At 39.0% G+C, this 23128-nt stretch overlaps 1 protein-coding gene across 2 annotated transcripts in view; it reads right to left on the reverse strand.

Annotated features, from left to right (window-relative positions):
* The window catches only part of opcml (opioid binding protein/cell adhesion molecule-like), a 285206-nt gene that overhangs the window by 61987 nt on the left and 200091 nt on the right, over window positions 1–23128 (reverse strand). For both annotated transcript variants that reach the window (XM_032576660.1, XM_032576659.1), the window contains one exon: window positions 8861–9096. In XM_032576660.1, coding sequence (XP_032432551.1) covers window positions 8861–9096 — 236 coding nt within the window. The remainder of the gene's footprint in view (window positions 1–8860; window positions 9097–23128) is intronic.

A 23128-nucleotide genomic window follows, 5' to 3' on the forward strand; every position in this document is an offset into this window, starting at 1 on the left:
GATGCAAGGTACAAGGTCTATAATCTTATCAGCTCTAATGTGTAGAAATAAGACAAAATAAAACAGCACCTAAAGGATATGGCCCTGGTAACACAGTTAATGTTACATATTTAAAGCACCAAGGCCCTCAGGGAGCGGGTGTATGTTTTAGCAAGAGCATAAAGTCACTGTAGAGTCCTGTAGGAACAATTAGCATCAGTTCAGGGGCAAAGAACAACCTGTAAAAAAATCCCTAACAGACGATTAGGGAACATGATGGTAGAAAAGACACACTCGGCAACAAACAGTAAGTTTTTTGGTGTATCTCAGTTTGGGAGCTTTTTAAACAAATAATCAAACACACAAACAAAAAAAAATAGAACAAATATTGTATTGTGTCTCAGCTGTAAAACTAAAATATCTAAAAGTGTGTCAGTGATGTGGCTTCTAGCAAATTGTGGTTTGCTGCAACACAAAATCTTTAGGCTTCAAGTTAAACACAGACAGTTAAAACAAGAGATGACATAGGACTGAGTTATAACTCAAAGGTTGTGGGTGACACTTACTGCTTCTGCAGAATAAAGGCTAAGCTAACAAGTCAGCTGCAAACAGGGAACCAATCAAATGGAATAGATGTATAATTGATCATACAGTTAAAACATCTTCTGGATTATTCATCTTTCAAAGAATACCAGTGTTACTAGAAGATCCTCAGTTCAAATCTCAACTGAGTCTTTCATGTGAGTAGTACATATATCTGTTCTCAATTTTCATTGGCAGGTTTTCTCCCGTTGTCTGTATTTTAGTTGCATTGATGTTTCTGATATGCCCAATTCATTATTGCCGTGCAGATACTTCAGAAAACTTGAAGTACACCAGGAAAGCTATCACTTTAAAATTCATAAAATTCAATAACCGGGATGTAATCCACACTGGAAAATGACTTTCCTGTCCAACACAGAATTTACATATTCAGAGAGTGATTATATGGTTCAACCAAAGTCACACAGAGAGAAACTTAACCCGCACAGAACTAAAGTAGTTTTATTTGGGATTATAAGAAAACTGTCTTGATGCTGTTTCACTTCCTTTGGGGTTTGTTTGTACTTAGTCACTGTGGTATATATTACAAAGAGCTCGAAGATATTATTCTTTCTACTGGTGTGTTTTCTTCTGTGGAGTTGTAATGGAAGCAGACGTCCCGCACAGCTGGGGGATATTAGCTGACAAGGTCATTGGGCTGATTAATGTCGTCTTTACAGTCTCTCCTCAACACACTCAGCACAAACCTCCACTTTCAGATTCCAGAGAGCTGAGGAGCCACAGGATCGAAAGGTCCTACTAATATCCCCAAAGGATTCACTGATCCGTCTTTGCCAAAAAGATATCAGTATACCATTTACTACTTTATTGGTAACACCAGGGTATAGCATAATCTCTGCCATTTTCTCACAAAACAACAGTGGTACTTCCCCCAGTTTACCGAGTGAGTTCAGCTGTGTATGAACATTCTTATTTCATCATGATGAAGAGCAGTGCGTGTAAAATGACCCCACGCGAGTATAAAAGACCGCCAGCATGGGTCCTTGCTGGGTTCTTTCACCGGATCGCTGTCCCTCCACTTTTATAAACAGAGCAAATATGACATTGATATCGCAAACAGCAAGATTGCATGAGCACTGCCATTATGTTTACAAACGTAATTTGAAGTGTCTTCGTACAAACTGACATACACAAGTTAATAGAAAAAAAATTTGAACTAGGAATAAAGGGGACAAAATAGCAAACACTCTTCATTTTGACACTTAATCCAAAATGCTGTCAAAAAATTAGGTTACCAATTCTTTTTAATTGAATTTTGACACAATCTTATTTTTCTGTTCTTGAAAAGGTAATTTAATTGCAAGTAAATACAAAAAAGACCTTATTTTACTTCTTAAATTCAAACTTTGTAATATCTAGTCCTATGCCAATAAAGATGGTCCTTGTAGAAGTGTACCACCTCTGACATCATCAGTCTGAGGAAATTTTAGCCCACTCCACATATTTGAAGGGTTTTTCAGGTTTTAAGGGGTTAAATAGGGCAAGCCTTTAGTAAAACTCTGAATGAAAATGTTTTAATCAAGTGCAGAAGTACAGCTTTAACCTTTAAGGACAAACAGACTTCAGACAAGCAAAAAGAGATGATATGTACCATGCATGTAGTGAAATTGATTAAACAGAATAAAACACTTTTCACCTCAGAAAGAGTTCTGTTTTCTCAAAAACACTAAACCTACTTTTATGCATTCCTCAGATAGGATCTAAAGGAAGCCATGTACCTTTTCCCAGATCAGACTCAGGTCTTCCATGGTCAATTGATTGTTCTTGTACTGTAATTTGTTGCAGGCAGCAGTAGAACAGCAAATATGAGACAAATGCTGATGCAAGACTACAGTAAGATACGCAGTGCAGCTTTTGCAACTTATATTCTACACCCTGCATGTTTCATAAAACAGGTAGTGTAAGACTGTGCTTAGACTTACTGTATATATATATATATATATATATATATATATATATATATATATATACACACACCCACACCCACATGCATACTATATAGTATTCAAACTCTATAATTTAGAATTTGTCAGACTTTTGTTGCTTTCTTTTACCCTAAAACTGAATCAGGAAGATGAATTGCACCAGACTAAAATTATGGTCAAACATTTTGGCATTTAATCAATGTTGTATTTTGAGGCATTAACATTTTTTGCTCAGGTCACAATGACATATAGGACCAATTACCGCATTGTACATTAAAAAGGAGATTTATGGAATTTCTCATGACAGTCAATATTTAAACTATTGACCCTTCTTTGTAACTACAGCAAGGTAGTTTCGCACAATACGTGGATGTAAACATCCAGCTTTTATTCCTAACTGTTGCAGTGACACCCCATAAATGTACTTTATCAGAACATGTGGACCACACAGAAGTCGTGATTACAATCCCTCTTTTCTTCTTCAAACATTGACTTTTCAAATAATTGTGGAATGCTATTTACTTAAGGTTCCATGTGGATGCGCTCTCACCCATTTGCTGCGTGCTGAACTAACTGTGCAATATTGAATATACTGAAGTTTTTCTTGCTTCAGCTGAACTTCTCATCATGGCTTTATTGATTGGTCTTAGCTATATTTTTCTCACATGTAAGGCCATTCAGATGAATACCAGTGACAGACGGATCCTTTTGTTTCTTTTAATATATTGATTTAAACAGTCATGTTTAGCAGTGCAAGATTTCGGGAGATTAAGTTGTATTTCATAAGACATTTTTCTTCACTGATTTGTTTTAAAGATTGTACGATTGTGTGAATGGTGCATAAGCAATCCAAGTGTTTTGATGGAGATTTAACCTTTGATTAGTACCTCCATTTTGGCTTTGAACTACTATTAGTCAATGAATATATACTGTATTCCTCAAGCTTTAAAAGGGTAGCAATACAAAGTTCTGTTTAAAGTTTGTGGATGATGTTTGGATGAGATCTGTTTTGTTAAATCCAACAGTGGACATCACCCTGAACACACCATGTTGAGGGTGAAACATGGCCGTGGCAGCAGGTCCTTTGTTTCAGAAGAGAGTGAACCTGATCAAATATGATGGAAAGATGGATGAAACTAAATTCTCAACAATCCTAGAATTAAGCTATTGAACGGGCGCGGACCACCTGAAACTGGGGAAGGACAATGACTGTAATCATAGAACCAGAACTACAAAGAAATGCTTTCAGTCGGTTTTCTTTTCTGTCTAGCTCTATAGCTCATCACAGCCTATCAAGTACCCCAGTGGAACCTACTGACGACAGTTACTGTGCACATCCACTCAATGCTGAGAATATAATACATTTGCTTAAATTGAAAAAAAGTTAATCCTGCTTTTATCCAATGTTGAGTTGTATCGAAGAAAGCAATCTCATTTTCTGCTGATCAGAATCAGGACTTCCATGAACACTTGATCATTAATCTACTGTAATGTGTCGCTGGGAGCAGTGAGAGGAATGGCAAATGAGTTGCATGTGTCGCCATTCTAACTTGAATATTATACCCAGAATAAAAAATTATTTAAAGGAAACTGTAGTTCTGAGCAACACTTAGATTTGTGTTTTATGAAATAGGACATGCTTCCGAAGATCTCTCATTTATTCAAGGTTGTTTGATGTCATAAATAAAAGTAAGCAAGCAAACTAAACTGAAAGCTCCAAATTGATGTTTTTTGATCAGATCTAATGACCGATGTTGTCTTGATACATAACTAAGAATGATTTTTTAAAAAGCCGAGGCCCGACAGCAGAGCACCACAAGCGCCAAGAGGCAGAGTGGAAGGCGACCCCAAAGGTAGAGACGGCATTGGTTTAAATGTTGTGTTCTCCAAATTACTAGATCAGCGACACCTGTAAAGGGGAGGAGCACAAAGGCAGACGACAAAAACACCTGCAACCCAGCCAATGAGGCTCAGAGCCGTAACAGACACTGCAAGGCGAAATGAATGCTGTGCAAGTTTTTTGTACAATTTGAAACTAGGAAAAGACCCCTTTAGCTCTAAACCAAAAAAACCTCATATTGCCCGGTGAGGTTTGACAGAAACCTCAAAGCAAAAATCATCTGCTGCCTCTGATGGTGTGCCTTTTATGCACCAATTTTGAACAATCTCTGAAGATATGTTAAGTCCCGTTCTAATAAACTTAATTTATTGAAATAATAATAATGTAATAAGGTCAATTGCTATGTAAAGCTTCCTTTTCTGTAGCTTGGAAAGTCATGTTTAAAGAAAGTAAGTTGTGGGTAACCAGCAAGCACATTGTGGATCTCAGGTAAGTTGGACACAGACTTTCAGTTTCTTGTAGTTCAACTCCTGAAGATAAACAAAAGCCCTTGTGAGGTTCTATTGGAGACATCCTGACAACTCTTCTCAGCACAAAGGACGTACATAAATCATCAACTAATCAAGGATTATTTTGTGGTGTACTCATTTGCCTAAATAATGCAAGCAAAAGGGGTTACAAGCATTAGGTTGATTCAGGTTAACCTCAGCTAAATCAAACTTGGACTCCATACTGGATCGGTCCAGTCTTGTGTTGACTGCAAGGTAGTGATAGGCAAGATAATAGCTACACGGCATGTCCAGCTACAAACAGAATATAAGCATGATCGGATTGAAATAACTTTTTTTGTAAAGTGCCTTGAGATGACGTGTTGTGAACTGGCACCAAATAAAAAAACTGAACTGAAATTGAACTGAGACTGATGGTGAGGAAGATAAAGACAAAAGCAAAGCTGAGGACCAGGTGGTGGAAACTGAAAATGTTGAAGGATTTTCAGGGATCAATGGAGACAGGCTCTTGGTGGTGACTCCCAGAGGAGTGAATGGCTACAGATAATGTGATAAGGGAGACATGCAGGAGGGTGTTTGTTCTGTCATCTGGGAGTAAATGATGCAGCGGATGGTGAAGGTAGAGGTGACAAAGGTGTATGATGACCTGCATACCAGGTTGGACAGGAAGGAGGGAAAGAATGATTAGTACAGGTTGGCAAAGCAGAGAAATAGAGATGGAAAGGGTGTTCAGCCGGTAAGGGTGATTAAGGACAGGGAGGGAAATGTACTGACAAGTCCCAAGTTAATGATGGAAAGATGGAAAGAGTACTTTGAAGAGCTGATGAATGAGGGAAATGAGAAAGAATGCAGAGTAGAATAGGTGGCTGTCGTGGATCAGGATGTAGCTGAGATTAGTAAGGATGAAGCGAGGGAAAGGCACTTGGTCCAGACAATAAACCCGTGGGAATGTTTTAGGAGAGGTGGCGGTAGAGGTTTTTACTGGGCTGTTCAACGAGATCTTGAAGAGTGAAAAGACGCCTGAGAAGTGTTTTTGTGCCAAATTTTAAGAACAAGGGAGAAGAATTGCGTCAACCGCAGACAAAGCAAAACTAATGAGTCATACGATGACGCGGTGAAAAAAGAGCAGTACAAGCTAGGCTTAAGTCAGAATGGTTATGGTTTCATGCCAAGAAAAACTACTCAGATGCAAATTTTGTTTGTATGATGCCGATGGAAAAGTACAGAGACGGCCAGAAGGAACTGGATTGTTCCTTTGTAGATTTAGAGAAAGTGTATGAAAGCCGTGGTATGGCAGCAGGAAGTCTGGAGAGTTAATGGCCCAGGGCAGGGGTGGGCAATCCTGGTCCTCGAGGGCCGGTGTCCTGCAACTCTTAGATGTCTCCCTGGTCCAACACACCTGAATCCAACAGCTGAATCACCTCCTACGTGCAGTCAAGTTCTCCAGAGTCCTGCTAACGACCTCATTATTTGACTCAGGTGTGTTGAAGTAGAGATGCATCTAAAAGTTGCAGGACACCGGCCCTCGAGGACCAGGAGTGCCCACCCCTGGCCCAGGGTATGTATAAGAGCTGTGAGACAGCAGTGAGGTGTGCTGTAGGAGAGACAGAGGAGTGCAAGGTGGAAGTGGGACTGCATGAAGGATCGATTCTTGGTCCGTTCTCTGACCAATAGACAGCTGTATAGAGAGGGTGATTACTTGTAGTGGCACTCAATAGACAGAATAGGGTTTGCATCTAGCCCTTAAGTCACACATTTTTTGTTTCAACACTGTGTGTGGTATCCACATTTCCATATTGACACATTGTGGACTTGAATCCACTGTTTCCCCAATAATGATAAGACTGCTAGATGTCAGCAACAGCAACAGGGGACTTTCATCTCCCATGTAACGTCAGCCTGTCACAGTGTCACTCAGATATTACGGCTGCAGCACCAGCGCCACGGTTTTACTTTCACTTTCAGAAGCAGTTTGCTGCCTTCTCTGCAGAAGGACCCTGAATTAGAAGAAAATGGCATATTCCAAATTTGCTGCAAAAATAAAAGATTGACAACATTTTAAGCACCAGCGCTTGTGTTCTTAAAGTGCCTGAAAATCGTGGCTTAGAAAAATGTTTCCAAGTTGAAAAAGAATCATGACAGAAAGGACAGACATTTTGTCAAATTTCAATATGAGAACAAAAATAATCATACAAAGATTGCAGGCAGGGTTCTTGTTTCATCTGTGACACAACTGACATGTTGATATCTTTGTTCACTCTTTGTTCACTCTGTGGAGGGGTTGATTGTTTTAGTCAAACTAAAAGGCACCTTTAAATTTATTTAAAGGTTTTAGTTACTTTGAATATATCTGCATTTTGCCGTGTGGATTGATGGACTATGATACAGAGCCGTCCAATAATTTAGAATATTGTTAAAATATTATTTTTGGAACTTCATCACTGTGTTTGCTTTTATGTGTGCTAATTGTGGCAATTTGGGTTTAATAAAACGTATGTTTTCAAGTGTCCACAAATAGAAATTTTGAAGGGTCAAAAAGACATTTTTAGTCAAAGAAAAGCTCAAGACTTGCACTTGAGTGTAAATGTTGAAGAGGCTATAAACCAAAACCCACGAAAAAAGGAACCAAAACCTTCTGCCCTGTAAGGATTAGGGGGTAAAGAAAATGAAAGGTCAAGCAGTGCCAAAAAATCCAAAAAACAAAAGTCTTGTCTTGTGTTCCATAATCTGTACCCTTAGAGCCTCTTCAGTTTGTAATTTTCTGTTTTAAAGAACCAGGAAAAAACATTTGCCATTTTTCTTTGTTTTTTTTTAGTCAGCTGAGTTATGCATGTGTTGTGTGTTCTGTAATACTCCAGTAGTTAATATTGTGATGACAATAAGTAGCGTAATCAAAACATGGATTTGCTGTGAGCATCTAATATCTAACTAGCTAATGTAACAATAGTGTTATTGTAAAATCCTACAGTACTAGTGCTTTCACATAGAGCACTTTAGCAGAAATATTTGTTTACACTGTAATGAGTTATGAGAGAACAGTTCCAAGATTTTGACGTTCACACACTCTCACGTGCACCAATGAATAGTTAAAACGCAAATTTTCTTTGTCAAAAACTGTACGCATTTAGCACTTGGTTCTGTTTTAATTTGTGTTATCTCCAGATCTGTTAGTGAGGCTGGAGTGGAGCAGATTGTACAAGCCTTCACGGTTAGCGAACATGGATAGATAGAAAAACGGCAAATTACATTTTGTGAATAAATAATATTTTGCGAGAGACTTGGCTAAGATTTGATTTGATTAAAGCCAGGGCCTAACGCTTCGGGGTTATTCGTTTCAACATATTTTGATAACGTTTTAATTAATGTCGGCCAGTGGTAATTAAGGTTATAATTTAATGAGAGAAAAAAATTCTTAAGATAATTTTATTGTTTTATTGAGTTCCATTGAACACGTTTTACTCGAGTTGGTTTCTCTGCAGATTACAGAATCATAAACAGGGGAATCTTTATCTACTTAGGAATGTAGACAGCTCAGTTCTGATGTTGATCATTCTCATTTTGATTCTCCATCAGATATCTCTACCAGCTAATGTAGTAATTATGTTTGATCTTTCATTAAATGTCTTCTGGTGTAGCCACAGGGTTCAGACTTCTCATAAAAATCCTTGATTACAGAGCTCAATGGCTGTAGAAAGTGTGGCTTAAACTGATTTCATCATCAGGATGATGAAATCATCTTTTTTATTGTACAACACCCACTATTAATATTGACAGGGAATTTAAAATGAAATTGCGAATGAATGTCAGTTCATTCGCAATTGAATGAACTGACATTCAATTGCGGTCTGATACTCTTTAAAAATCACCTAATCACACCCTCCAAAGCTTTCCCCTTTGATTTTTAGCCTGACAGTGAACACCCAAGGGGACAAGAGATTGACATCTGGCAGCTGAAATGAATCCCTGACAAAGCTGCAGCAGCTGTATGTAATCCAACGACTTACCTTGAACAATGAGATGCACTTTTGTGGATTTTGGTTTCTTGTTGGTGAGGATGGAACAGACGTAAGGTCCCTCGTCGTGAATGTTAACATTTTGGATCTGAATGCTGTACTCTGTGATGGCAGTGTTTTCCATCAGGATGACACGAGGATCCAAAGACCACTTCTCGGTCCCCGCAAACAGAATGGTGGTGCGGTTGAGCCAAGCCACTCGAGAGACTTTGCTATCGACGCTGCATCTGGATGGCAGAAAGAACGATAAAAACTATTAGCATTTTACGCAGTAATCTGCTGTAGAAACCATTGCACTGCAAAACTAATTACAGGAGTAGCAGTCTTTTATTAGATGTTGTAAACAGTCGAGCTGAAAATGTCAACAAGGTCAAGGCTGCAAATTGGTAGTGTTGCCCAACGAATTGCAGCAAACCCCACCAACAGGTCCGGGTGAAAACAAGGGCATCTAACAAGGGATCAAAGATCATGACCAAATGGATAACATCACCCAATTAATTTATTTATGCATAGCAATATCGATCAGCCATTGCACACACTAAGTTGAACTCATTGGCCTTTGTCACTGATTCTGTTCGTAACCTTCATGGACAGAATTTCTAGGCGGGAGCCAAGGTGTGTAGGGGATCTATTTTGGTGCCCTCAGAATCAGATCTCTGTTTTTTTTTTGTAAATGATGTGGTTCTGTTGGCATCATCAGAACGTGATCTCCAGCTTTCACAAGAGCAGTTGTGAAAGCTGTAGAATAGAAGAGTAGAGTACAAGTTGTGAAAGCTGAGTGTGAAGTAGATCGTGATGACAACCAGCACCTCCAAGAAAAACCACGGTTTGAGACGGAAGAGAGTAAAGTGCGCTTTGAGTTCTGGAAAAATGAAGTGGGAGACAGACAGGTGGGTGATGTATGTCATGGTGAAGAGAGAGCTGAGCCAGAAGGTGAAGCTCTCGATTTACCAGTCGATCTATGTCCCCACACTCATCTAAAGCTAGAAATTGTCTAGGAAGAAGTTAAAACAGCAACAACCAAATCAGCTGAAAACGTATTTCTTTTTGACCATAATGCTTTAACCATTGTGCCTTAAAAGCTGTCCAAGCATTCTCATAATTTTTCATAACCGCTAATAAAATTTGCAGTACTGTGCCAAATAAGAGTCTGCCAAAACTTGAGCCGCCTTCGCTGGAAATGACCCTAGTCTAATAGAACAGTATTACTTGGCGCTTGGCAGCTATTTCTGTCTTGAGTATCACAACAACAGAAAGTCTTGTAGTGCTGTAGTGACTGGTGGACAGAACAAGTGCTGAAATCCCAAGAAAGATGTAGAGCCTGTGTGAACTCCTAACCCTATTTAAGGTACTACTTTATAGGAATTGCTTTTTCTTGCACACTAAGCTGTATTTGATCCAACAAGCCTACAACACATCTCATCCAACACACAGCAACCACAACATTTTTAATTCGATGAAAAACTCAAAATAAACAAAAATGTAGCTAGTGAGTAGTTTTCCAAAAAGAAAAGACCAATATGTTACAGCAAATGTTAGTAAGGTCTACTCTTTCACAGTTAAGTGGTTACAAAATTTGCTAAAGCTGGTTATTGATCTGGTCAAAGCTAAAAACAGATAAACAATCATTGCCATCAGCATAGTTAGGATAAATTGTATTCAACCGCAACATGTGTGTTAGATGGAGGCACAGGAGTGTAAAACAACATCATGGGGAAATAAAGGAATCAAGCCAAATATCAGGAAGTGAATTATGAACTGGATCCATTTTCCAGATGCCTCACAGTCCCACGCTCAACCGTTCAAACAATTACACACAACACCACATATTAAAGAAACGTTTGCAAACTTTTACAATTGTGGAAATTGACATAATGTCTTAAAATAAACCTTGAAATAATTCAATTCAACATTCCACCCTGGCATTGTAAGATTTAGAAACCTACGCTTCAATTATGTGCTCTACCCTTTTTCTTCCGTGTAAATAATCCTTACACTTTACTGATGTTAAATTCCTAATTTCTCTTGAGTAGAATGTTTTCTCTTCTCTTTCCGCTTCTGCGATGGTACGGTGCCAGGCTGTGATTTCTGCTTCTGGCCAATAACGCTGATAATTGAGGGGAAAAAAAAAAAAAGATAGAAAAGAAGACAAACTCACTGTGAAAGAAGCAGTAAAGGGGCATTATTTATTACACTAATGGTTTCTGCGCAGCTCACAGACGAGCCTCACACAGCTAGCAGTGTTTGCTAACCCCAGACACTGTTCCTTGTTAATAGCGTTAAACAAGAAATCATAGATTCACAGATTAGCACGTCCCTGCTGAATTGAGGGACGTGCTCAATTCAGCAGTGTGTGTGTGTGTGTGTGTGTGTAATAATGTGTGAGAAGAATGTCATGAGCAAGGCTAAGACAGACTATGAGCAACAAGAGTGTCAGCAACAACATGACTAAAAGGGTATTGGACAGAATAGAAAACGCCAAATGTAGCAGCAGATAATATAGTTAGATATATTAATTATATAACTACAACCGTATTTAATTATTTAGTCATTACTTTGTATTAGTATTTCAAGCTGACAAATTGTGCTGATGTGGTGCTATGTATGCTGCAATTGAACTATTAAGAGAGCGCACAGAAACCAGCAGGAGGTGTGTATGTGACGGGAGGTAACACATCTCATTAGTGTTCAACGGTGGGAGGAAAAAAAGCAGGGTGATCATGTGCAGAAATATCTGCTGGAGGAGCCGTAATGGCCTTAAAAAAAAAATCTAAAGGTCAGTCGCAGTCATTAAACTGTGGCCTTTTTGTTTAAGCCTGCGGATGATGCATATTTTACATGAAACGAATAGCCGTTCATTTAGAAAGAAAAAAAAAAAACCCAGGGTGGCACAACTGTGTTTTTTTTTTTTTTTTTTATGATCAGGGTGATTGTGGATAGCAGCCACAGTGGCTGGCACTATTCCTCACTGGAAGGAGACGCGAGTGTGAGAGTGCCTGTCCATCATGCTTGTCTCTATGACTCCCTGTGACGGCACAAGAGCTCCAGAATGTTCCCAACCTCTCGCACACCGACTTGTGCAGAAGGACGATGTTGGACTGAATTAAGCAGTTTGAGAAACTGGTTGTAGGGGGGAGAGGCTGCCCCCCAAAACCCTGAGCTCTTGGCTATGATTGGATGTATGCTAAAAAAAGAAAAAAAAAAAAAAGACCCCACATGCACATCATAACAAAATACAGTGCTGTGAAAAAGACATGGGTGCATTACATAATGTCATCCACGTCCTGAGGCCAAAGAGCCATCTCTGCCAACACACTGTTTTACGTCTAGAGTGCTATTTTTCCAAAATGCACACACACAGAGAATTGTTTCCCCCCCCCAAAAAAACCCTGGGGAATCAAGATCATACCGAACTTATTCTCTCATTGCTTCTCTTGTTGAAATCCAGTTGCCCTCAATCTAAACAAATGATTGTCATGACCTGGAAAACTGAGAATCTACACAAATGTACAGTGAGAGGTTGTTATTTTTTTAAAAAAGACAGACCTTTGCTTTCTCTTTCTTTGTCAGCAGAAGTTTGATTTCACCCAGTCTCTTTCTTAATGTTGAATAACGAACCCCGAAGCTACAGATTTGTTATATCTTTATTGACATATAAAACTGGGGTTGCATTGGGAGAAGCTTATTGCACAACCATTCTGACTGTAAGCAAAGACAACAGAAAACCTGATTGGGACAACTCTACTTACGGCTGTTCTCTTCAAAGCTGACACAAGACAGCATTGCTGTTGGCAAGTCTCAACAGCAATGCTCCCACTTTGCTTCCTGTACCACAGAGTATTTCCAGCAATACTGGATGACGTGTTATCGCTGCCACACAGTGTGCGACTTCAAATATTACAAATAACATGTATGTCTTGGGTGAGGAGGAGTTTTTTTGTTTTTTTTTAACGGTATACACATAGAATAACACTTATTCTGTGTTCTCTTATGCAGCAGTTCCAAAAGCTTTTACGAACTGAGAATGACAAAATATAGTTATCTAAATCTGATAACCTGAATAGAGCCTCCACTTGAGCAAATACTGTTAATGTGGAGATAAGACAAACGGATTATAAAGCTGTAATCCTATCATGTTTATCTATTAATCTGTCAAACAAGCTAAATATACAGGAAATGGCTGTAAATTGTTTTTACATTTACATTTTTTTTTATTGCACAGTCAAATATAACCTGATCATCTGTATACTTTACTTTTATTTCTATAATTATTTTAGCTGCCAATGATGCATCTGGCACCTCTGAGGTCATTCCAAGACGCAGGTGTTTCTCTCGAGCTTAGGTAAAATATTAAAACAAGCTGTGCCCGGCTTATGTTCAAAGATAATTTGTTGACTTTGAGGAAAAAAAAAAAACCACAATTTATTCCAGACTCAAACCTCCTCTGCAAAGCCAACAAGTAGTTTTAAATAGACTCTGAGTAAACTAGAGGGATGGGTGAAAAAAGCAGTTATTAAAAAAAAATGCAATGTCAAAAAGACAACTGTTTATGCTAAACATTTTATTAGAACTCATATATATGATTTAAAATTGAAAAACACAATTCAATTTTACGTTAAATAATTCATACGAATACAAGTGTTATGAAGAACTCAACATTTCTGCTGATATTTCAATAAGATAAGATACATTCAGTCCTTACAGCTAGTTTATTGTGACCTTTACCAAGATTAGTCACATTTCGAAGACTTACTTCAGCCACAAACTCTTCAAAAACATCACTGTGAGGCTTAGGAGATACAAAGAGAGAGGAGAATGTGAGGTTTTACAAAATCACATTTCACCCCACAGCCACTAGATATTAACCCATAAAAAAGCACTGTAGTAAAACACATGGCAGCTAACTTACATACACTTTCATTAGTTCATTTAAAAAAAAAAAATACATCTTGTGCTTTGCATTTTTTAACACAAGCCATTTCAATGAGCTTCTAAAAATAACTTCATTAAACCTAAATCTTTTCTTAAGAGTTTTCCAGTAGATAACTTTTATTAAAAAATGTGTGTTTTTACATATTTGTTAAAACTGTCCCCATGTCAGGACAGTATAACATGGGACGGACAATCTGTGGAAAAAATCGAGTTCCCCTGGTCCTTTCCTGTTGTTCTACTGCCATCTGCAGAAATGCACCACACGCAGACAGAAACAACCAATCAGAGTCAGGAGGAGCTCTGATTGGTTGTGTATACGCAATACAGCTGTGCTTTTGGTGGAGGTACACTTAGCATCACAGGACAAGTGTTCATCGGTCATAACCAGCTGCCATGTTAACTAGCCTGTTGTGGTGTACTGTACCTGCCTCTGATTGGTTGTTTCTGATTTAGCGGTGTATTTCTGCAGATGGCTGTAGAAGCACTGGAAGTAAGCAGAGGAGCTCATCTTTTTTCACACATTATCAGTCCCCTACTGACAGTTTTAACAAAAATGTAAAAAAAAAAAAAAAATTAATTAAAGTTACTTACTGACTCTTTCACAGTGTGATATTGGATTTTTTATTTCTGAGTAGGTAACACAGCAACGTAAGGTCTGCTGGTTTCCCTTCAATGTGTCCCAGGATATAATACATTTATTCAATCATTATATTCAAACTGCCAATATAATACAATCCCAAGGACAGTTCTGAAGGTGTTCTTAAGAAAGTTATTCTAAATGTGATCAGATCAATATGGACTCATTCTATATACAGTTTGAACTGGGTCTGTTTCACCTTTTTTGTCTCTTTTTTTTTTTTTTACAATCTAAGATACTTGGTTTTCTACTTATCACACCATCTGTTTCTGCTTAGGAGTGTTTCTGGTTTGGAATAATCACAGTAGAGCTTTATGAATTAACTATGTTGCAAAAGAAATACACACAGTGGGAGAGAAGAGCAGCAAGGAGCCACATCTGCAAAGTGCCTGGAGGTATAATTTAAAACTTTTTATGTTTATAACATTTGTAAATACCAATGTTATAAGCACTTTTGTTTCCAGTTTGTACTTCAAATTTGCTTTTCATGCTATGTGATTGATAGTTCAGACTCCAGAGGCTCAAAATGAGTAAATAAATAAATAAAGTTGAGAAAAAAGGTTAACAAAGAAGAGCTTTAAAAGATTTGGGGAGCCATCAATCAGGACCAATGTGATTACAGTACAGGTCAGGTTTATAAGGGATTGTCTTAGGAAAATAGAACATGTCTGTAGATATGAGAATGCAGCACAGTAAGCTCTCAGGCCGGAGTCGCTGGGACAGACCTGGTGACAAAGAATTCATATTAAAGACAGATTATTGTTTTCCTTCCAAGCACACACTGCCTAACCTTCAGTTCAATGGACCTCACAAGATGAAGAGCATTACTCAAGCTGTCACTTCTTACTGCCACTGCAGGGTCAGAGGCGACAGCTGTGTGTGTGTGTGTGTGTGTGTGTGTGGGGGGGTGCACTTCTATCAGAGTACTCCATCAAAGCTCTGACATGAATCTGAACTAGTGGACAAACACTTCCTGCGGGACAAAGGTGGTGGAGAGCTTCTTTCGTTTGTCTTAAATGATCTGAAATCAGCTCGGAGAGCCGAACGCGTTTTAACCGCATTTCCACATAGCAGATGACAAGTTTGAATGTAAACTTGTCATTATTGTTAATGACAGATCTGGATTTGACCCGGAAAATATTAGGCAGAAATAATAGTTTCTGATGTATTGAAACAATGAAGCAGGTGGAGCCACAAGATGACGCCTTTCATTCTTCACTGGGACTGCAGAAGCATCCCGAAAACTTTACTGACAGACTTTTATGTCTATGTCGGTAAGATTGACATAGACATAAAAGACAAAAAATTGAAAAATATTATCAGTGAGTTAATGTTTTGTTTTTTGTGTGTTCACAACATAAACTTCCAGCTTTTACCTTTTAGAACTTTTCTGGAAAACCCTGAGGGCAAACATTTTTTCTCTTTAGAAGCTAAATCCTCCTCATTTGTTGCTCCTATCTAACTTTGTCCCTGTGCCGTTGCCTCTAAGCAGCTTATATACTCTGTAAATAAGCTGCCTTGAGCTGCTGAAGAAAAGAATCAACTAAAACTAGTAAAAGTCACAGATTTTCGCCCACTGCTGTCCATCAGATCCACATAGAAATAAGACAAAATGCACTACAACACAGTAAAACCTTGCATCAGATTTTCCTTTGGGTAGGCACCGTGCTGTTTTCCTTGTCACTATTAATATTTAGATTCACCAAACCGCTGGGATTACTTCCAACTTAACTCAAGGACTGTGTGGCATTATATTAGCGGGTGTATAAATTGACAGCTTTTGATTCACAGCGGCAGTCCAAAGCTTGAAGAATATAAAAAAATAAATGCTTTTCTTTGATGTCAGTTGGACACAAACACAACTAATATGTATTGGCTGAAGTAAAATGGCTTAAATGCTCAGTAGTTGGACTGTTTTGTTGTCTGCCCGACTTCAGTTATGACTTGCACCAATTTATCAGCGGAAACTGAGAAGCGTTGCCCACTGAAGAGGGAGTAAACAACTCCTTCATTAGGCCGTTGGAAGTTCAGCTGAAGCGGAACATTTTATCAGTCAGAGTCGGAGGGTCTGAAACGTCCAATCAAACGGATCTCATGCGTGTTCACGCATTCAGACTTCACTAACACTTTCTCATCAAGATAATACGTTTTAATGTAAAAAATATTTAGAAATCAGTCTATCACATAATATATATAATATATGTCTATCAGTATATACACTGCCTGGCCAAAAAAAAAGTCGCCACCTGGATTTAACTAAGCAAATAGGTACAAGCCTCCTATTGGATAAGTACTGCATAGGCGATTATCTTTCAGCTGGCAACAAGTTATTTAACCCCAGCTGATGCAATGAGTAACTCCTCATTTCTTAAACAACCATGGCAAAAGACACATCCTGTGGTCGTGGAAAAGACGTTAGTCTGTTTAAGAAGGGTCAAATCATTGGCATGCATCAAGTAGAGAAAACATCTAAGGAGATTGCAGAAACTACTAGAATTGGGTTAAGAACTGTCCAACGCATCATTAAAAACTGGAAGGATGGTGGGGAACCATCGTCTTCCAGGAAGAAATGTGGTCGGAAAAAAATCCTGAATGATCGTGATCGGCGATTACTTAAACGTTTGGTCAAATCAAATCGAAGAAAAACAACAGCAGAACTCAGGAGTATGTTTAATTGTGAACGCAAAAGCATTTCCACACGCACAATGCGAAGGGAACTCAAGGGGTTGGGATTGAACAGCTGTGTAGCCGCAAGAAAACCTCTAATCAGTAAGGCTAACCAGAAAAAAAGGCTTCAGTTTGCTAGGAAGCATAAAGATTGGACTCTGGAGGAATGGAAGAGGGCCATGTGGTCTGATGAGTCCAGATTTACCCTGTTCCAGAGTGATGGGTGCATCAGGGTAAGAAGAGAGGCAGGTGAAGTGATGCACCCATCATGCCTAGTGCCTACTGTACAAGCCTGTGGGGGCAGTGCTATGATCTGGGGTTGCTGCAGTTGGTCAGGTCTAGGTTCAGCAACATTGTGTGCCCAAAGAATGAGGTCAGCTGACTACCTGAATATACTGAATGACCAGGTTATTCCATCAATGGATTTTGTCTTCCCAAATGGAACGGGCATATTCCAAGATGACAATGCCAGGATTCATCGGGCTCACATTGTGAAAGAGTGGTTCAGGGAGCATGAGACATCTTTTTCACACATGGATTGGCCACCACAGAGTCCAGACCTTAACCCCATTGAGAATCTTTGGGATGTGCTGGAGAAGGCTTTGCGCAGTGGTCAGACTCTCCCATCATCAATACAAGATCTTGGTGAAAGATTAATGCAACACTGGATGGAAATAAATCTTGTGACACTGCAGAAGCTTATTGAAACAATGCCACAGCGAATGCGGGCTGTAATCAAAGCTAAAGGCGGTCCAACAAAATATTAGAGAGTGTGACCATTTTTTGGTGGCGACTTTTTTTTTGGTCAAGCAGTGTATATACAGTACAGACCAAAAGTTTGGACACACCTTTTAATTCAATGAGTTTCCTTTATTTTCATGACTATTGACATTGTAGATTCACACTGAAGGCATCAAAACTATAAATAACACATGTGGAAATATGCACTAAACAAAAAAAGTGTAAAACAACTGAAAATACCCCTTATATTCTAGTTTCTTCAAAGTAGCAACCTTTTGCTGTGATTACTGCTTTGCACACACTCTGCATTTTCTTGATGAGCTTCAAGAGGTAGTCACCTGAAAGGGTTTTCACTTCATAGGTGTGCCCTGTCAGGTTAATAAGTGGGATTTCTTGCCTTATAAATAGTCATGAAAATAAAGAAAACCCATTTTAATTAGAAGGTGTGTCCAAACTTTTGGTCTGTACTGTATATATACAGTATGTATTGTGGATAAACAACAGAGGAAAGCATTTGTGGTGGATGTAGCAATACCAAGTGATTACAACATCAGGAAAAAGGAGCACAAGAAACTGGAGAAATACCAGGGCCTCAGAGAGGAACTGGAAAAGGCCTGGAAGGTGAAGACCACAGTGGTCATCAGGGCCCTCGGGGCAGTCACCCCCAAGCTGGAGCAGTGGCTAAAACAGATCCCAGGAACAACATCAGACATCTCAGTCCAGAAATGTGCAGTTCTAGGCACAGCCAAGATGCTGCGCAGAACCCTCAAGCTCCCGGGCCTCTGGTAGAGGACCCGAGCTTGACCTATTTATTCCACCACGAATGCTTACATTTTTCACTGCATGTAAAGTTTAACACATTCTTGTGTTAAACTTTACTATAAAAGATAAAGCCAAATTGCATAGGAATTCTTTATAGCTCATTAATAAGTGAGCCGCGACCCTGCTGGCTTTGTCTTACTGATCATGTTAAATAATTAAATGTGCAACACATAACAAACAAGATAAGGTCACAACAAAGGCTTCCTAAACTAAATCTTTTCACTTAGTTTTTTTGCAGTGGGAAGAAGACACTTTTACAGACCATCGATAGTGATCATTTAGTAAACCATTTAAACATAGTTAATTGAATATCATCCAGAAGATGTGTTCAGTCAATATTTGCCAATGAGTTAATGAACATACTCCATACGTCCTCTGTATAAACTCACAGGGATTTCTATGGACCTTTGTCTCTGGTTGCCATAGCCACAAGGCTGAAGTGCTAAGAGCATGTGTCTTGCCCTTAACAACATCTGAACAATGGATTCATTTTGAAGATTTCTTGCTACATTTTTCATTGCTGCTGTTTTTTTACACTATTAGTTCTCAACTCTCCCAAGTCTAGCCAAACACAGAGATTAGCAGATGAATTTGTTTAGCCAGTCACACCCAAGAGTGCTAAATTTTACTTTAAGCTACAAACGCAATATCCCCACTCCCAGGTGTTTCTCCATGTGACTCTGGTTATTCTGTTTCTGTCGAAATGCAAAACAGGAGCAACACATTGTTTCATTTTTGGCACCCTCCAACATCCCGCTTCACTACACTGATTTGGTGATTTTAAAATATAATGCTGAGTGCAAGATACCGACTTGCAGAAGCACATTAGACAGTCCTGTCTACAGATTTTAGATTTATAGACTTGTCAGGAGAAAAAGAAGAGACGACTGGTAACATGTAAGAGTGGCTAATCAGAACCAAGTGGAAAATCTCCAGTGGACTGGCTCGGCTGGGCGTGTGCACCTCAAAGGGGTGGTGTTAAATGGATTCACCACCTGGGTTAAAACAGGAGGCAAGCTGTGCTGTGTACATCCATGGTACAGCTAATCCTCGCTGTGTGGCCAAGCTTTGGGGCAAGTCATGTGACCACAGCTGACCTATCAAACAAAGTAATATAAATCACGGTAACAAAAGGAAATATATGCCATCAAATGTGCCCTACCAAGGGACTTCTAAAATCCATTTTCAAACAGAAAGGAAAGGGAAAAGGTGAATAAGCATCTTACATTACTTTATGGTAAATGATGCTTCAGCATCACCTTTTTGTACAATAGATTTACAACCTGTTCACTGACTGAAACTGTTTTAGAGACACCAGAATGCCTGGCAAAATAAACATCCTAACAACTTAGGGTTATAAGAAGGCAGCAAATGTGCAAAAATCCTGGCAATGTCTGAAAACTATAGTTCAGTATTTTGAATGATGTAGGAATTGTGGTGTTTAGCATGACATAGTGTCTCTGTTTATGAAATAGTCTATATGAAAAAGTTATTTGCCAATACCATGTTAGGATGTTACCTAAATGAGATATTAGTAGCACTAGAGACCAAAAACAACCGGCAGCCATAAAGCTTTCAGACAGGTATGATGAAGTGAACATTTAAATAATAAATTACTAGGTGCAGATTCTTATCTAAAAGAGATTACAAAGTATACTGCTTTATATCCAAGTGAACTTGTTAGAAAGCTTTTTATTGTGGGACAATTTGGCCAAGAAAATCCAACCGTTTGTGTGCCGTCCAAAGAACCGCTGCTGTCACCGCCAGTGCAGATCAGGCAGTAGATTTTGAAGTGAGAAAAATGAACGGCTTCGTGTTAGATTTTGCTTATTCGTAGCTCGACGGTGACCTGGTGTATTTACAGAGTTGGCTAATGAAGAGGCTTAGGCGGACACTTAGCTAACCTTTGGTTCCACAGGCAAGGAAGAAACCTCCATCCTTTTTAAGGCAGTTGTGTGACAGCATTTGAAACAATGACAGAGTGACACACAAGATATGAATAATTTATAAACGCTGTGAGAATATAGGTGTGCTCCCACTTCGGGAACGTGCTCTGGAACCAGAGGAGTTTCCTGGAGGAAGTTATTCTGCCTCTTGTGTCTCCAAAGGCAATACTCAGCCATTTCTCACTGGTTAAATTTCCCTTTATTTCAGTCATCTCAAACGTTCTCATTCTCTGAATTAGAGTCCTATGTTCTGTTCATTTTAAATGACGTTGGAATTTTGTACAATGTTCGCAAACACAGTATTTACATTAAGGCAGCCATGCTGAATGTCGCAGTGTTACAGAGTTTGAATCTTCTCTGATTAATGTTCTCCTTCCTAAGTCCTAGAGTTTAGGAGGACAGTCATGTTTCATCAGGGTTGCTGTTTTTCAGTAATCATCCCATTTTCAGACGCTGGTCTCTCTGTGTTTTAGGACAATGTTGTCCTAGACCTGTCTGTTGTGTCCCTTGGTCTCTGAATACTGTTTCGTTCACAAATGTTCTTTAACAAACTTCCAAAGCCTTCGCAGAACAAATTCGCCTATTCTGAGATTTATTACACTCTGGTGCACATTTTACTAATGAGGTTGTTTTCAAATACAATTAGTTCCAGTTTCTTTTATTTTGGAGTGTCACAGTATTAAATCCAAATTTTGCTTCATTTTTAACATGTCTTAATTTTTTTAGCCGTTAAAACTAAAGGGAAAAGTTCAAGAAGTAGAAATTATTTTCCAAGGCTCTGTGCAAAAGGCAGTTTAATCAATGGAAAGTCTTGTAATGAGGTGTAAAGGCACATAGTCAATCTGAGATAATCACCTGCTTAGTGTTCAGAAACAAAGACAGAAAATGTATTCTTAGATTCAACGTTCAGATAAATTCTTCTCTGAAAATATATTATTAAACTTGTGTCACAACAAGAACTTCACAAATGTTTTTTATTTATTTATTTTCCTATGGAAATGTGAGGAGAAGCAGCGAGTCAGTTTCTTATTAATATTTTCCTGCTGAAAGTGTTCTAAGCGCCTGGCAGCTACAACCAATTAAGCGGACTAACTCCCAGTTAAACACAGCAAGCTGCATCACAGTTTGAAGAGACGATAATTGGACTCTCCTCTTTTACTCAACTTTTCTTACCGCTGCTTTTGGTGGATGAAAACAAAATACGGCAAGCCGCTACACGTAAGCTGCTTCGCGCTGCTGATGCTCACAGTCCAGGACAGAGACTGTGAGGTAAAAAGTCCAGTTACTGCTGCCAGAGCAGATTGTGTAGCCAATCAGCATCAAGTTACAAAGGTCAAAGTCACCTGCCAAGCGTAACCCTGCCCCGAGTTTTCAAAGCTCAGCAAATTTAGTGTAGTACAGTCCTAATGAAAATCAACGCTGACAACCAGGTCAATCCTTTAAAAGTGCAGAGCTGATGCCAGTATTTGCATTACTAAACCAGAGTAACTTTATTTCTTCATCCTCACTTCACTGCCATACATCACGATGCAGAGCGGCAAAATTAAAGAAAGACGTTGTTGTGCACTGTCCTTGCAGGTGGAGAACGATAAGCAGCATTGCACCTGTGCAGGATTAAGCTGAGACTTTTGTTTTGGTTTTCTCGAGTCACGCATCAAAGAACCAGCAGACTTTGAAGGGCAAGGTGCAGAGCTGAGTTCCTTCCTAAAAGATGGATGGCTTCCAACGAGAGCTGTGGAGTTTAGATCCTCAATGATTAGGACTCACGATTTGGTGGTGAGGCATGTCGTTGAATAAATAAAAAAGTGACTTTGTCATACCTACCTGACAATATGGTACAAGAGTATCTACAGTGTCTATATAAAAAAAGTATTCACGCCCTAACCCTAACCCTTGAATGTTTTGCCCTTTTATTGCTTTTGCAAATCAGTCATGAGCAATAACTTGGGCTTTTGACGACAAAGAAAAAAACTGTAAAGGTCAAAGTGAAAGCTGATTTCCACAAAATAATGATAATTAGATACAAATAAATAACTGTGTAACACATGTCGTGGTAAGTTGACCATTCTGACAGTAGCAAGTATGATGTAGGACAGCTAACCACACTTTATCTTTTGACCTTGGTTCCCTCATGATGTTTTGGCATTCAACCTTCATTCTCACCTAATTTTCACCATGGCACGGTCACAATCAGCCCCCACCACCCCCAATATAAGGTTTATATAACCCAGTAAACAAAACTGTGGTTTGTCCATAAATGTTAAAGTTACTCATCTAATGGCATGGGTCACCTCACGACAGCAGTATAATGCACAACGAGTCCTTGGACTTGATAGAGAGCTATACAAGAACAGAGCCATTTACCTTTTAAACAAATCCAATCTCAGAGGTTATATACCGCACTATGCAGCAAGTGAGTAAATATCAGGATATGCTGCGGACGATGAATTAACAAAAAACAGTTTCGATAGCACTCAGCTTGCCACTCAGATTTCCTCGGAGCTTCCAGCTTTG

The sequence above is a fragment of the Xiphophorus hellerii genome, chromosome 11, assembly GCF_003331165.1.
Source record: "Xiphophorus hellerii strain 12219 chromosome 11, Xiphophorus_hellerii-4.1, whole genome shotgun sequence".
Lineage (NCBI taxonomy): Eukaryota > Metazoa > Chordata > Actinopteri > Cyprinodontiformes > Poeciliidae > Xiphophorus > Xiphophorus hellerii.